At 34.7% G+C, this 21,408-nt stretch overlaps 1 protein-coding gene across 1 annotated transcript; it reads left to right on the top strand.

Annotated features, from left to right (window-relative positions):
• The first annotated feature begins 1,760 nt into the window (after window positions 1-1,760).
• On the top strand, window positions 1,761-20,563 carry LOC137390553 (acetylcholine receptor subunit alpha-type acr-16-like). The gene is made up of 7 exons (XM_068076882.1): window positions 1,761-1,833; window positions 3,120-3,267; window positions 15,469-15,655; window positions 17,029-17,166; window positions 17,310-17,529; window positions 17,681-17,799; window positions 20,102-20,563. The coding sequence occupies exons 1-7, from the start codon at window positions 1,761-1,763 to the stop codon at window positions 20,561-20,563; spliced, it is 1,347 nt and encodes a 448-aa protein (XP_067932983.1).
• The last annotated feature ends 845 nt before the right edge of the window (window positions 20,564-21,408 follow it).

Raw genomic sequence — 21,408 nt, 5'->3', positions numbered from 1 at the left:
GGATGCAATCCCATCACTTGTGTCTTTGTAGACTGACACTCAGCCATCTGCACCAATCGAGTATATTCCATGTGTTTGAATAATTGTGCACTTAGTTATTACACCTGATGATCTCCCACAGCACTGGTACTACCAGAGTACTTCCAGAAATAATATTAGTATCATTACTAAAGCACAATACTGTTTTTTTTTATAATCTTCTTCATGCATTTATGAACAAAGCAACCAGTTCTAGTGAGACCGTGAGGAGTGGGAAAGAGGTTGTAACTCCAATGTAAGATAATGACTCATACATTATTAAAGGTAAGTTAATTGAAGCCAAATACACGTATTTACTGAATGGTGATCAAACGCAGGTCTACTTTTGATTGTTTCTGACTATGAGAGGTAATTATACATCAGGCTGCTGCCAATAAAGTCAGCACTTCAGAGCAACTATTCTCTCAACTCAACTCCGTCAGGCAAGTATAGTTTTAAGTCTATCTGCTGTAAATTCTCAGAAGCATGTTATCAGAACACTAGAGGGCTGAAGCTTGGGCCGCCTGCTATTCTCTTGTTTCTATTGTACTTGGGTTAAACTGAGCATGGTAAAGTTAAACTGGCAACCATATATTATCAGCAAATGGTCTCTCATTGTGGCTATTGTGCAGTGTATCATAGCTGATGTTTATATGTATATATATCAAAATATATCTATTTTTGCATCAACGTTAAGATCCTGTAAGATTTAGGAAATAATACTTCCATTCATCCATAATTTGTCATGAATGTATTAAAGAGATGTGTCTATGCAGAGATGCAGAGATGTGTCTATGCAAGTTTCATAAGTATACTGATCATTAATCATCAGGCTAGCAATCTATGCTGGAATATTTCAGTTTGTTCAAGGAAGAAGCCATGAGGTAGCTGTGTGCATCTTACAACCACTTTTAGTGCAGTGATGTCAGCGCTTTGTTTTCTTCTTTCTACACGCTTAGTTTTTTGTGCTGACCGCAAGCTTGGCTCACATGATGGTGGAGAGAGAAAGGAGGTTGGTCAGGGAGGAGGTTGTGAAAGGCGGCATTTCACAGCGCACATAGTACCCTTGGGTTGGTTTGAGAAGGAAGCAGGAAATTAATATTGGACAAGGAGGGGGGAAGAGATCTGACTGGAGTAAAAGCGGAGCTTAAAAACTGGTCTTAAGTTTTTTTAACGGTTGAAATATTATTAAAAGTTTATTACTATTTCCAGAGCTGTCAGCAGCTCAGTATCGGTCTGGTAGAACAACAACTTATCAGTCTAGAGAGGCATAGCAAAAGCTGACAGGAATTAAGTGAGAGAGAATTATATAGAAAAGACTGCATTGACTCAATTCCCAAATGGGTTGTAACAGCACTAATACCATTAGGTGACAACTTATTGAATTATCTAAGCAGCGCTTAACAACTAGAGGAAAGGATCATGTACCAGTTTCTTGCTCTCTATAAATATAAGATCACTAGCAGACCTTATATTATAGCGACCAGTCAATCGTGTTTAATACCTGGTGAGCTCTCAAACTTGTATACGTAAAGTTAAACAGGTGCTGCTGGCATCACTTTGACTGGCTATTTGAGTATTGGTAAATCTATATCTTACTATCTACCGACTTTTTCCTGTAGACTTAGAGATAGAATCGGCATTACAATTGAACTGATCAGACATTGCAGTTGAGACCTAGGAATTTAGGCTAACATCATCATTTACCACTCACTACTCGAGGAGACGCCAACTAGTATACCATGGCGATTGGAGAGATTCAGAGGCTTATCATAACTGTTCTCATTTGTTCAAGATTTGAAGTGCAAGCGAGAGGTGAGAAGCAACTTATTCCTTTTACTTTTGTAAACAGTATTAAACTATAGGAATAAAACCAGGTCTGTTCAACTGCAAATAAAATAGCAAAATTATTACCCATTAGTGCTAATGTAGTGATCCATTGACAAAGAAAGTCGATTAATATGAACAGCTTCTAGAGATATATATTTTAGTTAGTTGCAGCTCCAGAAAAACTGAATCTTCTGAAGTTTTAATTATTTCTGTTGTCTGGTAAATGTTTGCTAACATTCTAAAACCCTTCTGGTCTTAATTTTTTGCTTCATAGATTAATTAACCTGGAAAAAAGTTTGGTTGAAATAAAAAACTATTAATAACATTGCTGTCTATTAGCAATGTTGCTGCCTATTAATAACGAAGATAGCTAAAAATAAATAGGCTATTCAGCTTCCAACAAAGTTTTAAAAGAAAAAACATGATAAAATACATGAGAAAACTTTAATGTCAGCAACTTCTAGTACTCAAACACTTTTTCGGAGGGAAGGAATTACCAGTTATAGTAAAGCTATCAACACGCCGCTCACTCAGTTGGAGACTTATGATCTAATATTTCAGTGTCACCACTATTTTACTCGCTGATAGAATTAAGTATTTACTTTCTAAAAAATTCTTTTGCTTCAACCATATTAATTATAGGCAGCTGGTTTGCTAAATGCTTGCATAATAGATGTATAAAACAGCGCGTAACAAGGAGCAGACGAGTACTAGTTTAGTATATAGATTGCACATCAAATGAAGAGGCATTAGAAAGCTCCAGCTGACCTTGATTTAAGCCTTCTATAAAAATTATCTATCGCTGATTTAGATCACTGCCAGTAATATTAGTTTTGCAGATATATGCAACCTTATAGACTCTAGAGATTGTTATCATCCATAGAGGGTCAGCTAGTGAATAGCAATACATAGCTGATAATAGCTGGCATATACATGTAGAGGAACATTAAATAGCATCTGCTATACCATTTCAGTCTTGTCAACAAGAATATCCTGTACATCACTGTATAATATCTACAATTACTAGCATAAGAGTTGGGTTTTGTACAACAATCTTTCTCCAAAACTAAAATGACATTGTGGATCTTAGACAAGCCAAAAGAAGGGTGTGCTGACCAGCCGCTGTTGACCCCAAAGCCTCCTTGACTTACAACGTTGTCAATTAGATGTCTTCCTGGTAATTTTAACCGTGTTCCTTTCAGATGCATATGCTATGACATTTTAGTCAAGATATAAACTAAAAGCTTTTAGCCAGAAGTCGTATATTTTAGAACAGATGGAGTCTACAACGGAGCAGTCTCGAGCGAGTGCCACAAAGCAGTACGCTGCCGGAGGCATCGCCATGGTGATAGACAACAACGAGTTGCTTTCAAGCATCAGCGGAGAGAACAAATCTGAGGCAGAGATTTCTGAGCTTAGGTGAGACACGTCGAGCATGGCAGGGTTCATCAAAGAAGCTTATTATTGGCAGCATGCATTGTGATAGGCTCGTTATTAGTGGCATATGCCGCAACATGATGGTCAAGCTGAATGGAAGAAAAATCTAACACACTAAAACACAGTTATTTTGAGTTCTTTTCAATTCTTACCCGTAAGGCATAAACGACAGGCTGCCAATGAGGTATGCAATAAAGTGACATTCAAATTCCAATTGAAAATCAATCTCCATTACAAAAAAGGTTGTGGTTGTTCTGGGTTAATTAAAGGGAACTATAATAGTGAAGCTGGGTACGACTTATTGTCGATGTAGTCGTTATCAATTTAGTCATTGCTAATGTAGCATTAAAAGCCTTAGCCCGAGGTCTCTATAAATAGCTAGTGTTTGTATAGACTACGATAACCAAATTATTGCTTTATGGCAAATACGCTCTCAGTGTGAGCTAAATATGTTTTTACTGAATTCACGCATTGGCCATTCGTTAAACAATAGAGTAATTATCATGCTGGTCAGAAATCCTTAAAAATTGGGGGTAAAAGATACCGGTAACTCCAAATTTATGGATTTACGTCTCTAAATAATTGTTTATCTAGTGCTCCCCACTACCCTCCTTTAACAATACGTATTTTTAGATATCTCATCACCCTCTGAGTATGTGTAGAGAATCCCAGAAGCACCTTGAGAGTGCTATTGGATTTTCTAAGATTACACGGAGTTAATTAGAGAAAGATGCAGCAGATAGAGCATATGCTCCTAATATGTGTACGATTGCGGTGGCCCTATAGACTAAGTAACTTTGGTAACTGTAAAGATAGATATGACATGATGTGACAGGTTCTTTAAACATAGATATGACATGATGTAGCAGGTTCTTTAAACATAGATATGACATGATGTAGCAAGTTCTTTAAACATAGATATGACATGATGTATCAAGCTCTGCTAGTAAATGTTGAAATAGAGCATAGGTAGAGGCTGGTTTGACAAGACAGGACCAGTTCTATCATAATATTTCATCAAGCTCTTTAATTATCTTTGGCAGTCTATGTAATATGAGGAAAAAATTTGGTAAAATCTCTATTTGATTCACAATTGAAATCTTATACAGCCTTGTATTACAGAGTACTAATTCCTTATAGAAAATATATTATGACTCGTATTTACCTTCTAAATCATCTATGGTAGTAAAGCTTTCTTTGTCATTGTATGTGTCTGTCAGTTGGCATAAATGCTATGAGTCTACAATTGGTTGCTGATCTCTTCCAAACTTTATATGCATATGCTAAAATAGTTGGTTTCAAAACTCTGTCTGGTTCCCGAGAACCCAGCCTCTTAAACACCCCCCTGCAGGCTGTCTGATCAAACATGATAGAAATCTTGCGCAACGCCGAGTTACTTCGAGCTGGAGATACACATTTTTGACATTCGCTGCCAACTAATGTGTAGTGACACTATGACCCCATGGCTGTAGATATTTGATAAATAGTCAGGCCTAAAAGGGCCAAGGCCTATTGAAATTCAATGAAGCCTCTTCTGAGTAATTTGTTCTGGAACATGCGATTTGGAAATCAGTTGCCAATGTGGAAAAAGAACGCATCTGAAGTTATTTGAATTGTTTAATTGAACATGATAGAAATCTTGAGCAATACCACGGCAACACTTAATGTTTGTGCGCCATAAAATTAAGCGAACTTGTTGACTTTAATGTTTAAATTACCTTGTTCGCCGGTCCTAAAAGATGTCTTTTTTCTCTCAGATTTTTAGGATTGTCACACAATTTAGCTTTATGATTGTTCATCGGTGTTGGATGACTAAGCACTGCCACAAGGGCCCTTTTGTAAAATTACAGCTTAAGACAATACAGTCAGACAGGATTATACCAGCACACTAGGAACTCTGCTAATCTTTACATCAAATCAATTGACAGCCTCGAATAACCCTGTCATGTCGATGAGAAGTCAGTCAACTCTGGTTGCTAAATATACCTTCTAGTCATATTAATAATAACTTTGTTACAGTATAAGTTTATTTGCTAGGAAATTATATGTATTACACAGGATAGAGAGTGTCAATAGACCTCTGGCAGATACTTCTAGGGTCATTTGTCTCTAAATGACCATTCATCCCGTCATCTTTCAGCAAGCTAGTAAATACCTTTATCACATCAATACCAGCGATCTTATACAGGTATAAAAGAAATACTACATAACAAACAAAGTATTGGTTTTTTGTTTATATAATTGTAAAACTATAAAATATAGACTTACGAAATTAAGGTTTGCATAGCGAATATGTCACAAACTGACCAGTGTCTGCTTTGATCCCGATGACACTGACAAACCAGTGTCCGCTTAAACTTAGATGACACAAACAACCAGTCTCCACTTAAACCCGTGTGACATGGGCAGATGTGTACCCACTTAAACAAATGTCTCAAGGAAAAAACTCTTGCAATACTTTGTAAAAAGATGAAATTAAGTTAGCATCGTTAAGGCATCTTGTTCGTTTCTGAATATTTTTATTTTTAAATATAAAAAGCTGCTGAGTAGGAACTATTAGAATGTTTTATATTATTTAAAAGTGAATTGATGGCACAAACATGAAAAATATGTTGTAAGCATCATGAAACTTTTTCAAGTTTAATTTTATTTTGGTGCAAGTTCATGAACTTATGCATGAGAACATAGTTTAGAAGAAATCATAAAAAATAATGGCTGCATCCTGTGGATAAAATTATAATATGCCATCAGCTAATCAAGGAGCTAAAGCTATATCAATATAGGGAAATGAATGTATATAGTTTATAATTTTTTGTTAATTTTTTTATCATTTAACATTTATACAATAATATTATTGTAAAAGTTAATCGTTGATCATTTATATAAACTATTAAAATGCTGCCTATAACGAAGTCATTATAGCAAGCATTGTGTACCTAACCAATATTTTGTCTAAAGACGTTGTTACTATTGAAGCAATTTAAAAAAATTCCCTGTCATATTTACTTGATGCTGTTTGATTATTTACATGAGCAGATATTTACAAATATGTACAACACTTGAAACTATAGTGAATCAAATGATCATTTTGGATGGTTGTAGTTTATATAATGCTTTAATAATACAGCCATAGAAAGAAACAGAGCTTCACTCATGTTAGTAGCATACAAATAACTTTTGTTCATAAAGAGTACACAAAGCTAACACCATAGTAAACAAACAAACAAACAAACAAACAAACCAACAAACAAGTGAACTCATCAATAGCTACCATAGCTGATATGCTCTTAGAGTAAAAAGACGGATGACAAGATCATTAAGTATCTGTCAGATATGTAAAAACATCTCTGGTCTACCTTATAGCTGCATATTCCAGCTATATTTACAGTTGGTTCACATGCACAACTGAAAATAAATTGATTGCAAATTGCTGCCTATCATGAAGCAGATTGCTGCCTATCAAGCACAAAACAAGCAGCACATAGTTAAGCCGTGGTCACACGGGCACCGAACCGACGTAGGATCGGTTCGGTTCGGAGGCTGGTTCGGTTCGTGGCACATGTCACACGGCCACCGAAGTAACTTCGCTTCCTAGATACCATACGTATAGAGACAGGACACGGTTTCATTAGTAGTTGTTATGTATTTGAGTTAAATATTACTATTGTAAACAAAAAAAACTTTGAGGAACAATTATAAATTATAATTACACAGCAGATTTATCAGAAGATCGTTCGGCTGCTCAAAATAAATCACTCGATACAAATATTTTGCTAACCCTTCCCATCAAAATAATTATATATTTTTTTATTTTTATGTAAATAACATCCAAGAACTAAAAGATAGAAGAGAAGATTTGGATTTGAAATTTTTAAAAAGAATTGAGTTTGGTCTATATGAACTAGACCTCAATAACTATATCTCTTTTAACCCATCCCACCAAACCCGTCATGGAGTAGTCCACCCACATTTTAGGATAGACCAATATAGGCACTCTTTTTATAATAGAATGGCACCGAATGTTGTGGGTCAGGGCGTTGATGACTCCCTCAGTTTTTAATACGATCTTAGTGTTGCAACAAATTAGGTTTTAGCGTTCTTATCAATCATTTTATCTCAAATTTTATGTTCATATAATGCCCTCGGGCGTATTGGACAGATTCGAATATATATATATATATATATATATATATATATATATATATATATATATATATATATATATATATATATATATATATATATATTAACATATGAATGTTTTTCTATGCTGAGTACATAACAAACAAAAACAGTCTTTATCATAGTACTGTGGTTTTACATAAATAAATCAGTCAACGATAGTTCATCAGGATGAATATGACACATTACTTATATTCTACACGAAAGAAAATCACAACCATTCCCTTACATTTATGCAAAACTTAAGTGCAACATCTTACATTTATGCAACCCAATCACAAGTCCGGGTGAACCTTGTCGTAAATTGCTTCATGTTGTTTATTTAACGAAATAAAAGTATCGTCCCATTTCTTTTTTAACTTTACTCACACGCACGTAAGAAGAAATGTGACGCGTGCTCGCTAGAATTCTAGAATTTTAACCAGCCAATAAGAGCAAGGGTTCGGCACGAAATTTCGAGCAGTACCGAAATAGTTCGTTTCGGCCAGAAATGTCCTCAGCCGAACTTTTTAGAGCTGAAAACGACGTCGTTTTGCGTTATTTAGTTCGGTTCGGTGCCCGTGTGACCACGGCTTTAAGCTACCTTATTACTCTGTCATATCAGATTTCGACCATTTCCAGTAATCAATACAATTTCGACTTGAATGCTGCTGTCCGCTAACAGCAAAGTAGATTTTTGTGTGAGAGTATCACAAGTCGTGTGCCCTAATGACAGCCACCATTAAACCGTTATATATACATTGATGTAGTTCTATAGCTTTTGACATTGTTTTAGCTAGTTTCTTATGATGATTATAGATAATTGTTGTGTTCTCACTGTAATGTTCTTTATTCCAGTACTGAGTTTACAATGAATTGGTAAAAGACATCCCAAGTATATACATGTATAGAGAGCTGTTATAGCAAAAGTATTATCCTAGAATTATACATTAAGCAAGTAAAAGTAATCTGTAATTATTCCATAAATAATCAGCTATGTATAATACTATATATGACATAGTCAATATCATTCACAATGTAAGGCATTGATTGTCCATTTTAATGTCTCAACAATGATACAAAAGCAACTTTTGTTCCTTTACAACAGAAGTCTTCATGATGACAGCTTTAATAAAAACTAAGTATTTCGCAAGCAGATAAATACTCGTTTCTCTGTAGAGAGACCACAACTTCTGAAGGACTGTTATTTCGAGAAATTATGATGAACTACGAGAAGAACACAAGACCAGTATTCCTTGCCAACCATCCAGTCGATATCAACTTGACATTCACCTTTTCTCAAGTTTTAAATGTGGTGAGTCCTAATTGAGAGATAATTATTAGTTCCAAACAACGGGCATTTCTATTGCTGACTTATTTATCAAAGAGTACTACAGCCTTAGGTAGTTAAAGTGCTTCGTTTAATTAGCAAATATAAAATACTATTATAATATTATATATAAGCACATATTTTTGACCAGCTTTGCTATAGCATTATACTTTTCTGTTGAAATATTCGGTATATTAAAAAGGAAGCACTGTAGTTCAGATAAAGTAATAGAATGCGACTGTAGCCAGCAGGTTGTATACTATTACTTACCTAAAGCTTAGGGCTACAATGTTTATTATTATGCCAAATCTCATAAGCCGGTATTATCTGGATATTAAAAATCATATCTATGTAAATACAAAAGCTATGAGAAGGAAGGATTTTATTTGCATAAAATATATTGCCACAAAGTTTTTACCATCAAGTATATGCAAGTTTACATGTAGCATAGGAGAAGCATTACACGTATCTGAATTACTTGTGATGATACAATCAATAGCTAAAGACCGAGGGCACACATTTTAATTGATATTTAATAGGCTCTCTGGTATAAGTACAATGCTATGCTATTGATGCCTTCAGCGGTCATAGATGCAAATTTAGTAACTAATTACTTTACAGCGGTGCAGATAACTTCATTTATAAAGTAGTTCTATGATTAAAAACTTATTATATTTTTTAAAACTCATTGCTCGTTCAAACAAATGTTTGTTCATTACAAATATACATAGCAGTAGAAACTGCAGGAACTGGGAGGAGCGGACTAGCCACCCGTGTCAAATGAAATAAAAGAAGAGTTTAAAGGAGCCAAAAATTGTTCCAATTCTTATTTTCTTCTGTGATTCACTAATATCTGAACCATATACACTGCGTGTTGACCACTATAACTTACTATAATATTCGCTGCATATGCACCGCATGTTGACCACTATAACTTACTAATATCTGTACTATATACACTGCATGCTGACTATTATAACTTACTAATATCTGTACCATATACACTGCATGTTGACCACTATAACTTACTAATATCTGCACCATATACACTGCATGTTGACCATTATAACTTACTAATATCTGTACCATATACACTGCATGTTGACCACTATAACTTACTAATATCTGTACCATATACACTGCATGCTGACTATTATAACTTACTAATATCTGTACCATATACACTGCATGTTGACCACTATAACTTACTAATATCTGTACTATATACACTGCATGCTGACTATTATAACTTACTAATATCTGTACCATATACACTGCATGTTGACCACTATAACTTACTAATATCTGTACCATATACACTGCATGTTGACCATTATAACTTACTAATATCTGTACCATATACACTGCATGTTGACCACTATAACTTACTAATATCTGTACTATATACACTGCATGCTGACTATTATAACTTACTAATATCTGTACCATATACACTGCATGTTGACCACTATAACTTACTAATATCTGCACCATATACACTGCATGTTGACCATTATAACTTACTAATATCTGTACCATATACACTGCATGTTGACCACTATAACTTACTAATATCTGTACTATATACACTGCATGCTGACTATTATAACTTACTAATATCTGTACCATATACACTGCATGTTGACCACTATAACTTACTAATATCTGTACTATATACACTGCATGTTGACCATTATAACTTACTAATATCTGCACCATATACACTGCATGTTGACCATTATAACTTACTAATATCTGTACCATATACACTGCATGTTGTCCACTATAACTTACTAATATCTGTACTATATACACTGCATGCTGACTATTATAACTTACTAATATCTGTACCATATACACTGCATGTTGACCACTATAACTTACTAATATCTGTACTATATACACTGCATGTTGACCACTATAACTTACTAATATCTGCACCATATACACTGCATGTTGACCATTATAACTTACTAATATCTGTACCATATACACTGCATGTTGTCCACTATAACTTACTAATATCTGTACTATATACACTGCATGCTGACTATTATAACTTACTAATATCTGTACCATATACACTGCATGTTGACCACTATAACTTACTAATATCTGTACTATATACACTGCATGCTGACCATTATAACTTACTAATATCTGCACCATATACACTGCATGTTGACCATTATAACTTACTAATATCTGTACCATATACACTGCATGTTGTCCACTATAACTTACTAATATCTGTACTATATACACTGCATGCTGACTATTATAACTTACTAATATCTGTACCATATACACTGCATGTTGACCACTATAACTTACTAATATCTGTACTATATACACTGCATGTTGACCACTATAACTTACTAATATCTGCACCATATACACTGCATGTTGACCATTATAACTTACTAATATCTGTACCATATACACTGCATGTTGACCACTATAACTTATCACTAGAAATTCCCTTGTCATACAGCCCATGACCTGATAATGGAATAAGTGATAATAGAAAAAAGAAAGGGTAGTGCTGGTTGTTGAAAAAGTAGTTGTCAGCAGGAATTGACAGAGTATAGTGTAAATGAGAGTTGTTCGAGATGATATAAAATAAATTTGTGGGAGCACGACTTCAAAAAGGAAATTCTAGTAATCTAGGAATTTGGCAGGGAAACTTGTTGGCACGTATTACATAGTTGTATTTGAGCATTGTATGTAATGAAATGTTTTTCATTACATCCAGTACACGTGAGCTGTGATATGTTGTTGTCAAGTCTGCCTAGAAAGTTGTTACGCAGTTCTTGAAAATCAGGAAAATCTAAAGATCGAAAATGAGGAATGTGATGAAGGGGGGCAGCATTGGGAGGAGCAATATTGTTTTGTGCAATATTTTCATGGTCAATGATGTCCATAAAATCATAATCATCATCTAGAAACAAAGGGGCTGCCAAGTCCATGTCATTTATATCGCCTACAACATCTACTAAAGAACTCTCTGAATCAGATGAGTTGTTGTTATTAATTTGAGTAGCGTGTTGTTGAACATCAGCATTTGATGTTGATGGTTGCTGTGAGGACCTTCTATTTATTCTCCTATTGAGCTGTAATAATTGAGAGACACGTGGATCGCCACTGCATCGGCCACAAAGTGGTGTTCTGGGAAGTTGTATGTCCATGGTAGTTGTCAAGTTGTTTTGAAATTAAATTCAAAAAGTCAATTATGCAAGACAAAAGATTATAAAAAATTCACACCTAATCTACTACTATCTCAAACCTATGTTTTACAACAATAAAATGAGTATTAATTAAAGCTGTAGGCCTAACCTACTGTAATGTATGTAATTTAACAACAGCAATAAGGAAATATGTTTATTATACCTCTGAAATGCAATATTAGAAGTAAAATGGCAAGCTGCTGTGTAATATACACAGTTTGAAAGTTGGTTGTGTTGAATGTAGAATGTTTTGATAGCGATCTAGCAGAAAGCAAGTATGAGCGTTCACACGTCTGGAGGTTTTCTGCAAACTGGAGCAAAATAAAAAAATGTTTTCGTCATAATGAGGCGTTGTAGTTCGGCCCTAGCTTGTACATAAGATGCAAAGAATTTTGGCTAACGCTTTAAATAATTTAATGAAACCTTCGGTAATTGGGAAAAAACATAGGCTGATAGACTGTGTACCACAATTTCGTACCTGTAAATCGGTTTACGCCTTAAACGGTCTGCGTTTATTACAGAAACTTTCGGACAAATGAATTCGAATAATTATTCTTATGATAATTTTATAAAATCAAATAATTATTCTTATAATTAAATATTTTTGCAAGATATTAAAAATGGAAAAGTATTAGAAACCTTCGGCAATCAGACAATGCTATAGACTGGTGAAATAAGCACATTTTTCTTGTGAAATGCGCCCTTCTTAATAGTTCTACTACCTGTCGCACGGCTTTATTGGCGTATCGTTAGTCGGTCTTCATTTTGATTAAAAAAGCTTGCCAAGAGTTATTTTATTGCGAATTTCGGCCAAATTAATCTGTCTATTTGTGTATAATCCGATCAGATGGGTAAGTTTTAGGATATTGTCGACAATTTACAAAGACTTGGTAACATATTTAAATAGGTTTATATGTGTTTTGTATTGTTATTATACTTAAACGACTTCATTGAAAACTGGTTAAATTTGTTGATGAGATTTCGGTACAAGGGCTTGCGACGGTGTTGATGAATAATTTTCATGAGTTGTGTGCACATGCATTTATCATAAATCTCTCAAACACTCGCTCCGTTCGTGTTTGGTCGTGGGAATATTTGAATAAAAAAAGTTCATAGAAATGCATTTATTGATATAGACTTTGGAGAATTACTAATTGGCCAATCAGCTCCTCATTCCCATGGAAACACAACAAAAGTAATGTATTTAAAAATAAGATTTTGCACCATAACACTATAATTGTTAAACAATAATATTAAGAATGTTTCTGTATTTTAGTACCTGGTTCACAACAATCTACATGGCTGTATATCGTTCATGAGGATTTGCTGAAGTTATATAATCATAAATTGAATGTTCTAATCTAAGAAAGACAACTCCAAGTTATTGCTAACACCCTTCTCTCATGTTATAGCAATGATTACATTTGTAGGTGCAATGCAAAGCTACATAAAACATAAATCTTAGTTGAATCAAGAAATAAATGCAGCAAAAGTATCTAGCAAATATTACTGACTTTGGCAATAGCCTTTGCAGCATAGACATAGAAACTGTTTGAATTTTAGGAAGAAAAGGAGCAATCAATGTCTGTTATACTTTGGATGGACCACTATTGGGTTGATGAAAAACTGATATGGGATCCTGATGAGTTTGATGGAATCACAGAGATTAAGATACCTTCTTCTGCAATATGGCTGCCAGATATAGTCCTTTACAATACGTAGGTCTATAAATCAGTGCATAATGACAGAGTGTATGCAGGATATGTAAATATCAATGTCACCGATCTTAAAGCAGTTTTATAACAAATTTTGTGAGATTTCGCAAAAAAATTTTGGCCACTATCATATCACCACGCTCCAGAGGCTGTCTCTGAAATAATTACCTGTCATTCTGTGACATCACATATAGGGTTGTGATGTCACAGCTGATCAGCCAATAGCAAATAGTATGGATTTTTCCACTCTTAAAGATTTGTTCTGTACTATTGACATCACGTTACCATTTGCACCGGCAGCTCTTTGCCTCATGCATAGCTATTTTTAAACAGAAGTATCACAATATTTCAAAATTCGTTGCTTCTATTGGCTGTTTATACTAAATGAAAAAGCAATCAAGTTAAGCCTGTAATATTGCTGGTATAAACAGGTGAATTATATACTGAGGTGTATTTTACCCGCTCAAGTTGTTTCTCCGAGTAGCTGACTTTAGACAAAAGTAAAAGGGCAAGTTTACAAATATTCTCTGCTATAATAAGAGCTGTGTCTGTACACAATGTTGGAAACAATATTGCATGGTACAGGATTTAAACTCCCAACAATATGATTCCCAACCAGCACACTTCCACCTCCACCAACCATTTGCCGTGTTATAGACTTGTTGCGCACATACTTATTCTCTGTGCTTTATTGGTACACATAACGATCTCCCACAGCACACTAGAGTCTAGTGTGCTGTGAGAGATTATGACTAGTATCTTGGTAGTCTAGTGACTAGACTGCCAAGGTACTAGTCTTTACTAGTTATAAGGGCTGTGTCTGTCTGTTTGTCTGCCTGAAACCGCCCAAAGAGCATCAGGAAAAAAGGTTGTACTCCACAGAAAATAAACCTGGATATGTAGATTTCCACGCAAGCATGCTACCAACCTACAACTAAAACCCTTATCAGGCTAATTCTACCGCACATTTGAATATTTACCCCACAAACCTCTGCTTTTGTTATACAATTCTATGGTTAGTTTCAAACTTTCATATTGCATTGAAGCATGCGGCAACGCACCTCCCACCCATCTTACAAATTTGGTAACACCTCAAAAGCGCACGATAAGAACCATTCACAAAAAACCCCGCCTCGCTCATACCAAACCTCTTTTCAAATCATCATCCATACTACCTATCAGTTCACTATTTTCATACCGCATTATAATTTTAGCCCATCATGAATTTTATTGTAATTTCATCCCTCGCACAATATATCAAACCCGATTGTCAAAGTTATGTTTAAATCTCTCAGAATCTTCTTCCCGTACAGGCCATCACAGGGTGGATTACCAACAGGCCATTTTTTGGAACCAGCTCCTTAATACTATAAAAAAAAATTGAAAAGGTGGCCAGTTTCAAGGAAAAGGTTAAATTACATCTTTTAACAAATGCATAAAACCTAATTACTCATAAAAATCAATCTTGACTGCACAATGACGACAAGCCCGATGCCACGACTAGCTATGCTAATGCGTATTATGAGCTTCATCACTCTTCCAGCTTTTTTCTTTTGTTTAATTACTATTGTTGATGAAAATAAATCAAAACAAAACAAACCACACTGCTCAATCACCTTGCTGCATCATAGAAGAATTAAACATGTTTTTATTACTCATGATGATCTCTCAGGGTGCGCTAAACTTACAGCATACTAGTTGTAACAATTGTTGACTGAGATATAAAATTGTGTGGCTGCCATTATTATAGAGCGGAGGAACGAATACGAAAGACGCGAGATACAGGAAGCCGTGCTTATGTGGCGCATACAGGGGATATCTACTGGCCTCCTGTCAAAAGATACAAAAGCAGCTGCAACATCGACATCACTTACTTTCCATTTGATGATCAAATCTGCTATCTGAAGCTAGGCTCATGGTCTTATGATGGCTTCCAGGTAGGGTGTAAGCGGGCTGAGAATGCCTTTGCATAGATCATTTCTCATTGGCTATCATTCAGCTATCTTTGATCGCAATTTTTGACATTCAAATTTATCAGAAATGATACCATTCTCTATTACAACTATTTTCAAAACTGTAAATAAAAAATATTACCTAGAAATAGCTTCTATTGCAAAACCTCATTGGACAACATATTTTCACTGTGAAAATTATTCTTGGAAGCAAATATCAACACATTGGTCTGCGTAGCTACGTGAGTAATGGCACAATGCTCGTTGTTGAACTTCGATGTGCTAAAACCTCGTCTGTGAAAACACGGTTTTAATTTGTGTCAATATACAAAAGCATTCAATTGCATATTATGCATATCATGATGGACAAGATATCTTTTGGAGGCCTGCCCAAGGGAGTCGTCATCTCCACCATTGGTTCATTTTTCTTGAAAAAATGACAAGCTCTGTTTGCAAGAAAGTCTTCGCTATCGATGTACAAGTGAATGTCTCCCCTTTTTATCCGACCACTTTATTCCAATACAGGAAGAATATGTTGCAAACAATTGACACTGCTAGACATCTCACTTTGATGATAGCTCACCTACAATACCTTTGCCAATATAGTTGAAGTATAAAATTAGACATTTCTGTGCAAGTTTGGTTGTTTAACTAAAAAAATTGTATTTCCTTTTAGGATACTTGAACTACACATTATTTCTACTCCCCGAATAACACGGAATGGTAAAACTTTTATTTTATCCCAAGCATATTAGCATATGAGTTCGCACAGAAAAGTACTGAGGTTTGGAATAACTAGTCCAATACTTTAGTGAAAACACACTTTTGTAACTTACAAAAATTAAATTCAATTTTGGAATAGTCAAACAATACTCAACTTAAATTATATTAAACTCAGCAAAAAATGCCAAAATGTTGCATCAAAGTAAGAGATCTCATATTTACACAGTGTACAATAAAATATCAAAATAGCAATGCTACCTGATCTTTTGTTAATGCACAGAAATCAGTTTAAAGTGAACCTACAACTTTTTCTGTAAATAATAGTATTATTTATTAATATTATTATCAATTATATTATTATTATATAGCTCTTATTATTTACTTGGGATTTACTTATATCCTATGTGACATTTTTTTAACATCGTGGCTTGTCTATGATCTGGTTGTTAGCGTGTTCTATGGTTATTCTTGTAACAATGGTAAATAGGTCATCTAGCTGACTGAGTATTTGATTTTACTCCAAGGAGTATAACCGCACAACTAAAATAACGTTCGAGGTTGAATGAAGTTTCAACACTATTTAGAATGTTGATCTCTATACCAATTAAGTAATTAAACAGCCGGTCTACTTGCAGGTGAATATATGGAACAAAATGGCGACGATGGACATGACTCATGCTCTTAAGAACAGTGAGTTTGAAGTGATAGATTCCAAGATAAAAAGATTTATAACTTACTATGATTGCTGTATTGAGCCTTACCCTGATATTAAAGTAAGTATAGCTGTTAAGGTAAGTACATTGCAATACAATCATTCTATGTTTGCCGGCCTGTGAATTTGGAAACTGAACAAAATTCAATTTGGATTTGTTTACTCGTGCAGGTTATGAGAAAACAACTAACCAATTTATTGCAGGTTTACATCCACATAAGGAGGCAGACTATTCAGCACATATTTAACATTGTCATCCCGTGTATAACTCTTTCTATCATCTGTATGGTTGGCTTTCTAATTCCTCCTGATAAGAATGATGAGAAGATATCAGTTCAGTTGACAGTTCTTTTTTCGCTGTCACTCTTCATGCTGCTAGTCGCTGACAGTACACCTCGCACCTCTGAAACTGTACCTCTTATCAGTAAGCATAACTTACTTTACTGCTGCTAGTAAAGTCTATGAATCACATCTGAAACTGTTTATATCGATCTTATTTTTATTATTTGTTAATTTTATGAATAGCCTAGATAACTCTATTGAACAATGGTTTTAGTTGACGCATTTTTGTGCAGGCATATACCTGACAGCCCTCATATGCATAACAGCCATGTCTACAACAGCTCATGTTGTCTGCGATAAACTCGTTGCTTCTGCCAAAGTGAGAGGAGAAGTGTCTTATCTTGCTAACAAGGTAAGACATTCAACAACACAGTTTTTGAATCAAAAATAATTTTTGAATCAATTATTAAAAGAAACTTGAAAAATCAATGTAGAGAACAGTATTAAACTATGAATTATTGCAAAAACGAAATATTGCCATCAATCCTTTTGAAAATTTAAACTTACATGTAGCTAACCCTAAAATCTTGATTGTTGTAATGTATTAATCTGCTCCATTCAATAAAATTAGACAAGGTTAGAATAATTTGGATTTGAAGGCTGTTCTTATGCTTTAAAGACACAACATTCTGTAGTTAGCTGTGATCAGCTATGCTTGAAAGTTCTCCTATTTTTGCGCAGTCACTTGACATTTTTGCGTGACATCAAGCTAGCAAGACACTAAGTCAGCATGACACCAAGTCAGCATGACACAAAATCAGCATGACACCAAGTCAGCATGACACCAAGTCAGCATGACACCAAGTCAGCATGACACCAAGTCAGCATGACACAAAGTCAGTATGACACTAAGTCAGCATGACACCAAGTCAACATGACACCAAGTCAGCATGACACCAAGTCAGCATGACACAAAGTCAGTATGACACCAAGTCAGCATGACACCAAGTCAACATGACACCAAGTCAGCATGACACCAAGTTAGCCTGACACCAAGTCAGCATAATACCAAGTCAGCATGACACCAAGTCAGCATGACACCAAGTTAGCGTGACACCAAGTCAGCATAATACCAAGTCAGCATGACACCAAGTCCGCATGACACCAAGTTAGCGTGACACCAAGTCAGCATAATACCAAGTCAGCATGACACCAAGTTAGCGTTACACCAAGTCAGCATAATACCAAGTCAGCATGACACCAAGTCAGCATGACACCAAGTCCGCATGACACCAAGTCAGCATGATACCAAGTCAGCATTACACCAAGTCAGCATGACACCAAGTCAGCACGACACCAAGTCAACAAGACACTAAGTCTAAGTAGCGAATAATAAACAAGCACAATAATTTGTGGTAGTGAACATAAATCCCTAAAGATATTGGCTGTAAATTTTATTTTTGTGAGAAGGCTGGTTTTGAATAGCAAAATTTATGTTAATGCTTGTTAAGAAAGTAGTTTAATTTAGAAAATTGTGACAGACTGCACATGAGGAAAAATAGTAACCAAAAAATTTAAAATTGAAATTGTAAAATCCAATCACCTTTAAGGAAGAAAGGTTGGATACAGGACAACTTATGCTTCGCTGTATAACTGGTGTCAGTTAGAAGTGACTCTCTAAAGATAGGACTGCCACAGTGTATAGGCCCAAATCAAACATGATACTAGCAGAAAACAGTATAGCATTGATAGCAACACCTTGTTATTTTTGCAAAACGATAACATTCAGTGCTATTATTATGAGCACTATTATTCGTATTATTATTTGTTATTATCATTATGCATAAATTTTGGCTTTAGTGAGTGAAATTGAATTAAAATGATTACATGATGAATTTCAGTACATTTTCCTACATGTATGTGCTAGATAATTCTAGCAGCAACAACTTGTAAAGAGTTGTCTCCTTCTGTAAGTGCATAACTCTCAGCTTACTCTGGCAGCTGCTCACACCAGAGTAGACAGAGTAGCTTTAATAGAGATCCAGCTTTTTCATTAAATTTTGCTACTTTGTAATTTCTTCTTTTCCATCTCTGATGATACCAAGAACAGCGATGCATACCATTAAAACATCATAACTAGGCCTACTATTGATATTTTTAAACATATTACCTTAAAAAGTGAATCAACACGAATTTTTATTTCAAGCATGCAAACATTGTAAATAAGAAACATTGAATTTGTAAACACACAGCATTGTGGGATAGGTCATGAAAAACTATGTTTATGGAAATTATGGTATTAACACAGTTTTTCGTTTGTCAAACAGTTTTTAAAAATATATGATTGACATAACATTTTAGAGACATCGTGAGGTCACAACAATGAAACATTGCCATGATTGGTCAGATAATGTTATGAGATAATGTTATGCTCACATGATTCGTAATAACATAATCCAACCAATCAGTTATCTTTTATGTCTTTTTGTTGCATTTTTCTTTGAGAAATCTTAGTATTTGCTCTATTCTAATTATAAACTATTAAGGTAAAGAGGTGAAAATCCTCATAATTTATCAAGCGTACGTATGATGGACTGCGCATTGCTTAGAATGTTTTCTAGAATACTGGGAACTGAAGTCTGATTATATGCACCTGTATGATATTTACTAGTAAATTCCTTGATTCATGTTTATGATTAATAATATCGTTTTAGCTAATATATAAGCTGATGCAATGCTGTCAAAAACAAGAAGACAGCGAGCAAGTACCAAGCATTGTTATAGAAACAGAAACAAACGACAACAGTGGGTCAGACGATGATTCGAGCCACGTCCAAGAGCCTCTCAATGACGTTCGTTCTATCAAACCCTTAAATAGAAACAGAAGAGGTCACTCACTCTCAGTCCTTCATGAAGGAAGAACTCTTCCGTCATCTTCTGCAGCACCCAAAACAACTCCTTTGAACAACTTAGCCGAAGAGGGTCTACAAGGAATGTTTCAACACCTAAAAGTGAGACAAGATAAAATAAGAAAGGACTTGCATGACACGGCCAAATGGTACAAAATAGCAACTAAAATGGACAGAATATTTTTTTGGTCATACGGAATATCCATGCTCATTCTTACATTCTATGCATTTGTTTTCAAGCCAATGCAGAAGGACCTTAAACTCTAATCCGTAACTTTACCACACTTTACCTGCAATAAACATTATGGTAAGTGATAAAAAGATAACTATTGTTGTTAGGTTTCTTTGACAACCACCAAAGTATAATACTCCAGAATAGACTTATTCATTGATACATGATATGATATGTTTACACTGACAGAGAGATATGCATAGACATAGGTATATATGCTGCTTAAAGAGTTATATAAGTCTTCGTAGAAGAAACTTTCTGTACAAAATTATTTTATGTGGTAGGCAAGTAAAAGTTTGAATTGATGTTATCATGGTTTTATTAGAAGGGCGCTCCACCAGTTATATGAGTTGCTGTACTAACATTGGCGTCATATGCAAAAATTAGAGTATCTTATACATTTATATTATGTTCTACATATTATTTGTGTGGAAGTTTGCTGCTGATGTGCTTTAAAGTTCATAGCTAAAAATATAACCTACTTATATGAAAACTCTTGGGTTTGTTTTAAAAAACAGGAGTTTAAAGGATTGTCTGCTCTTGATTGCAAAATTGCTTTTGCTTTTAGTCTAGTTGAAACTAAGCGTAACAATTTCAGAAATACCACCAAATAACCAACCTGCAATTTAAGACATATATTTATTTCATATTTTCAGAATTACTATAATGCTAAATATCAATCCATAATAACTTATACTATATATAAATGCCCAAATCACACAAAAACCAACAAACCAACATTGTTATGCTCGAGCAACATCATCTCAAAGTGATTATACAGACATTTTTAAATTGTTTATGTAAACTTAATCTACAGCATCTTAGTAACTTATATATAATACAAAGAACTGCAGTCAAGTATTAATTTAAATAACACGCT

This window comes from Watersipora subatra, chromosome 1 (assembly GCF_963576615.1).
Source record: "Watersipora subatra chromosome 1, tzWatSuba1.1, whole genome shotgun sequence".
In the NCBI taxonomy this organism is placed as follows: domain Eukaryota; kingdom Metazoa; phylum Bryozoa; class Gymnolaemata; order Cheilostomatida; family Watersiporidae; genus Watersipora; species Watersipora subatra.
Note: the sequence above shows the minus strand (reverse complement) of the source record. Positions and strands in the feature narration are given on the sequence as shown.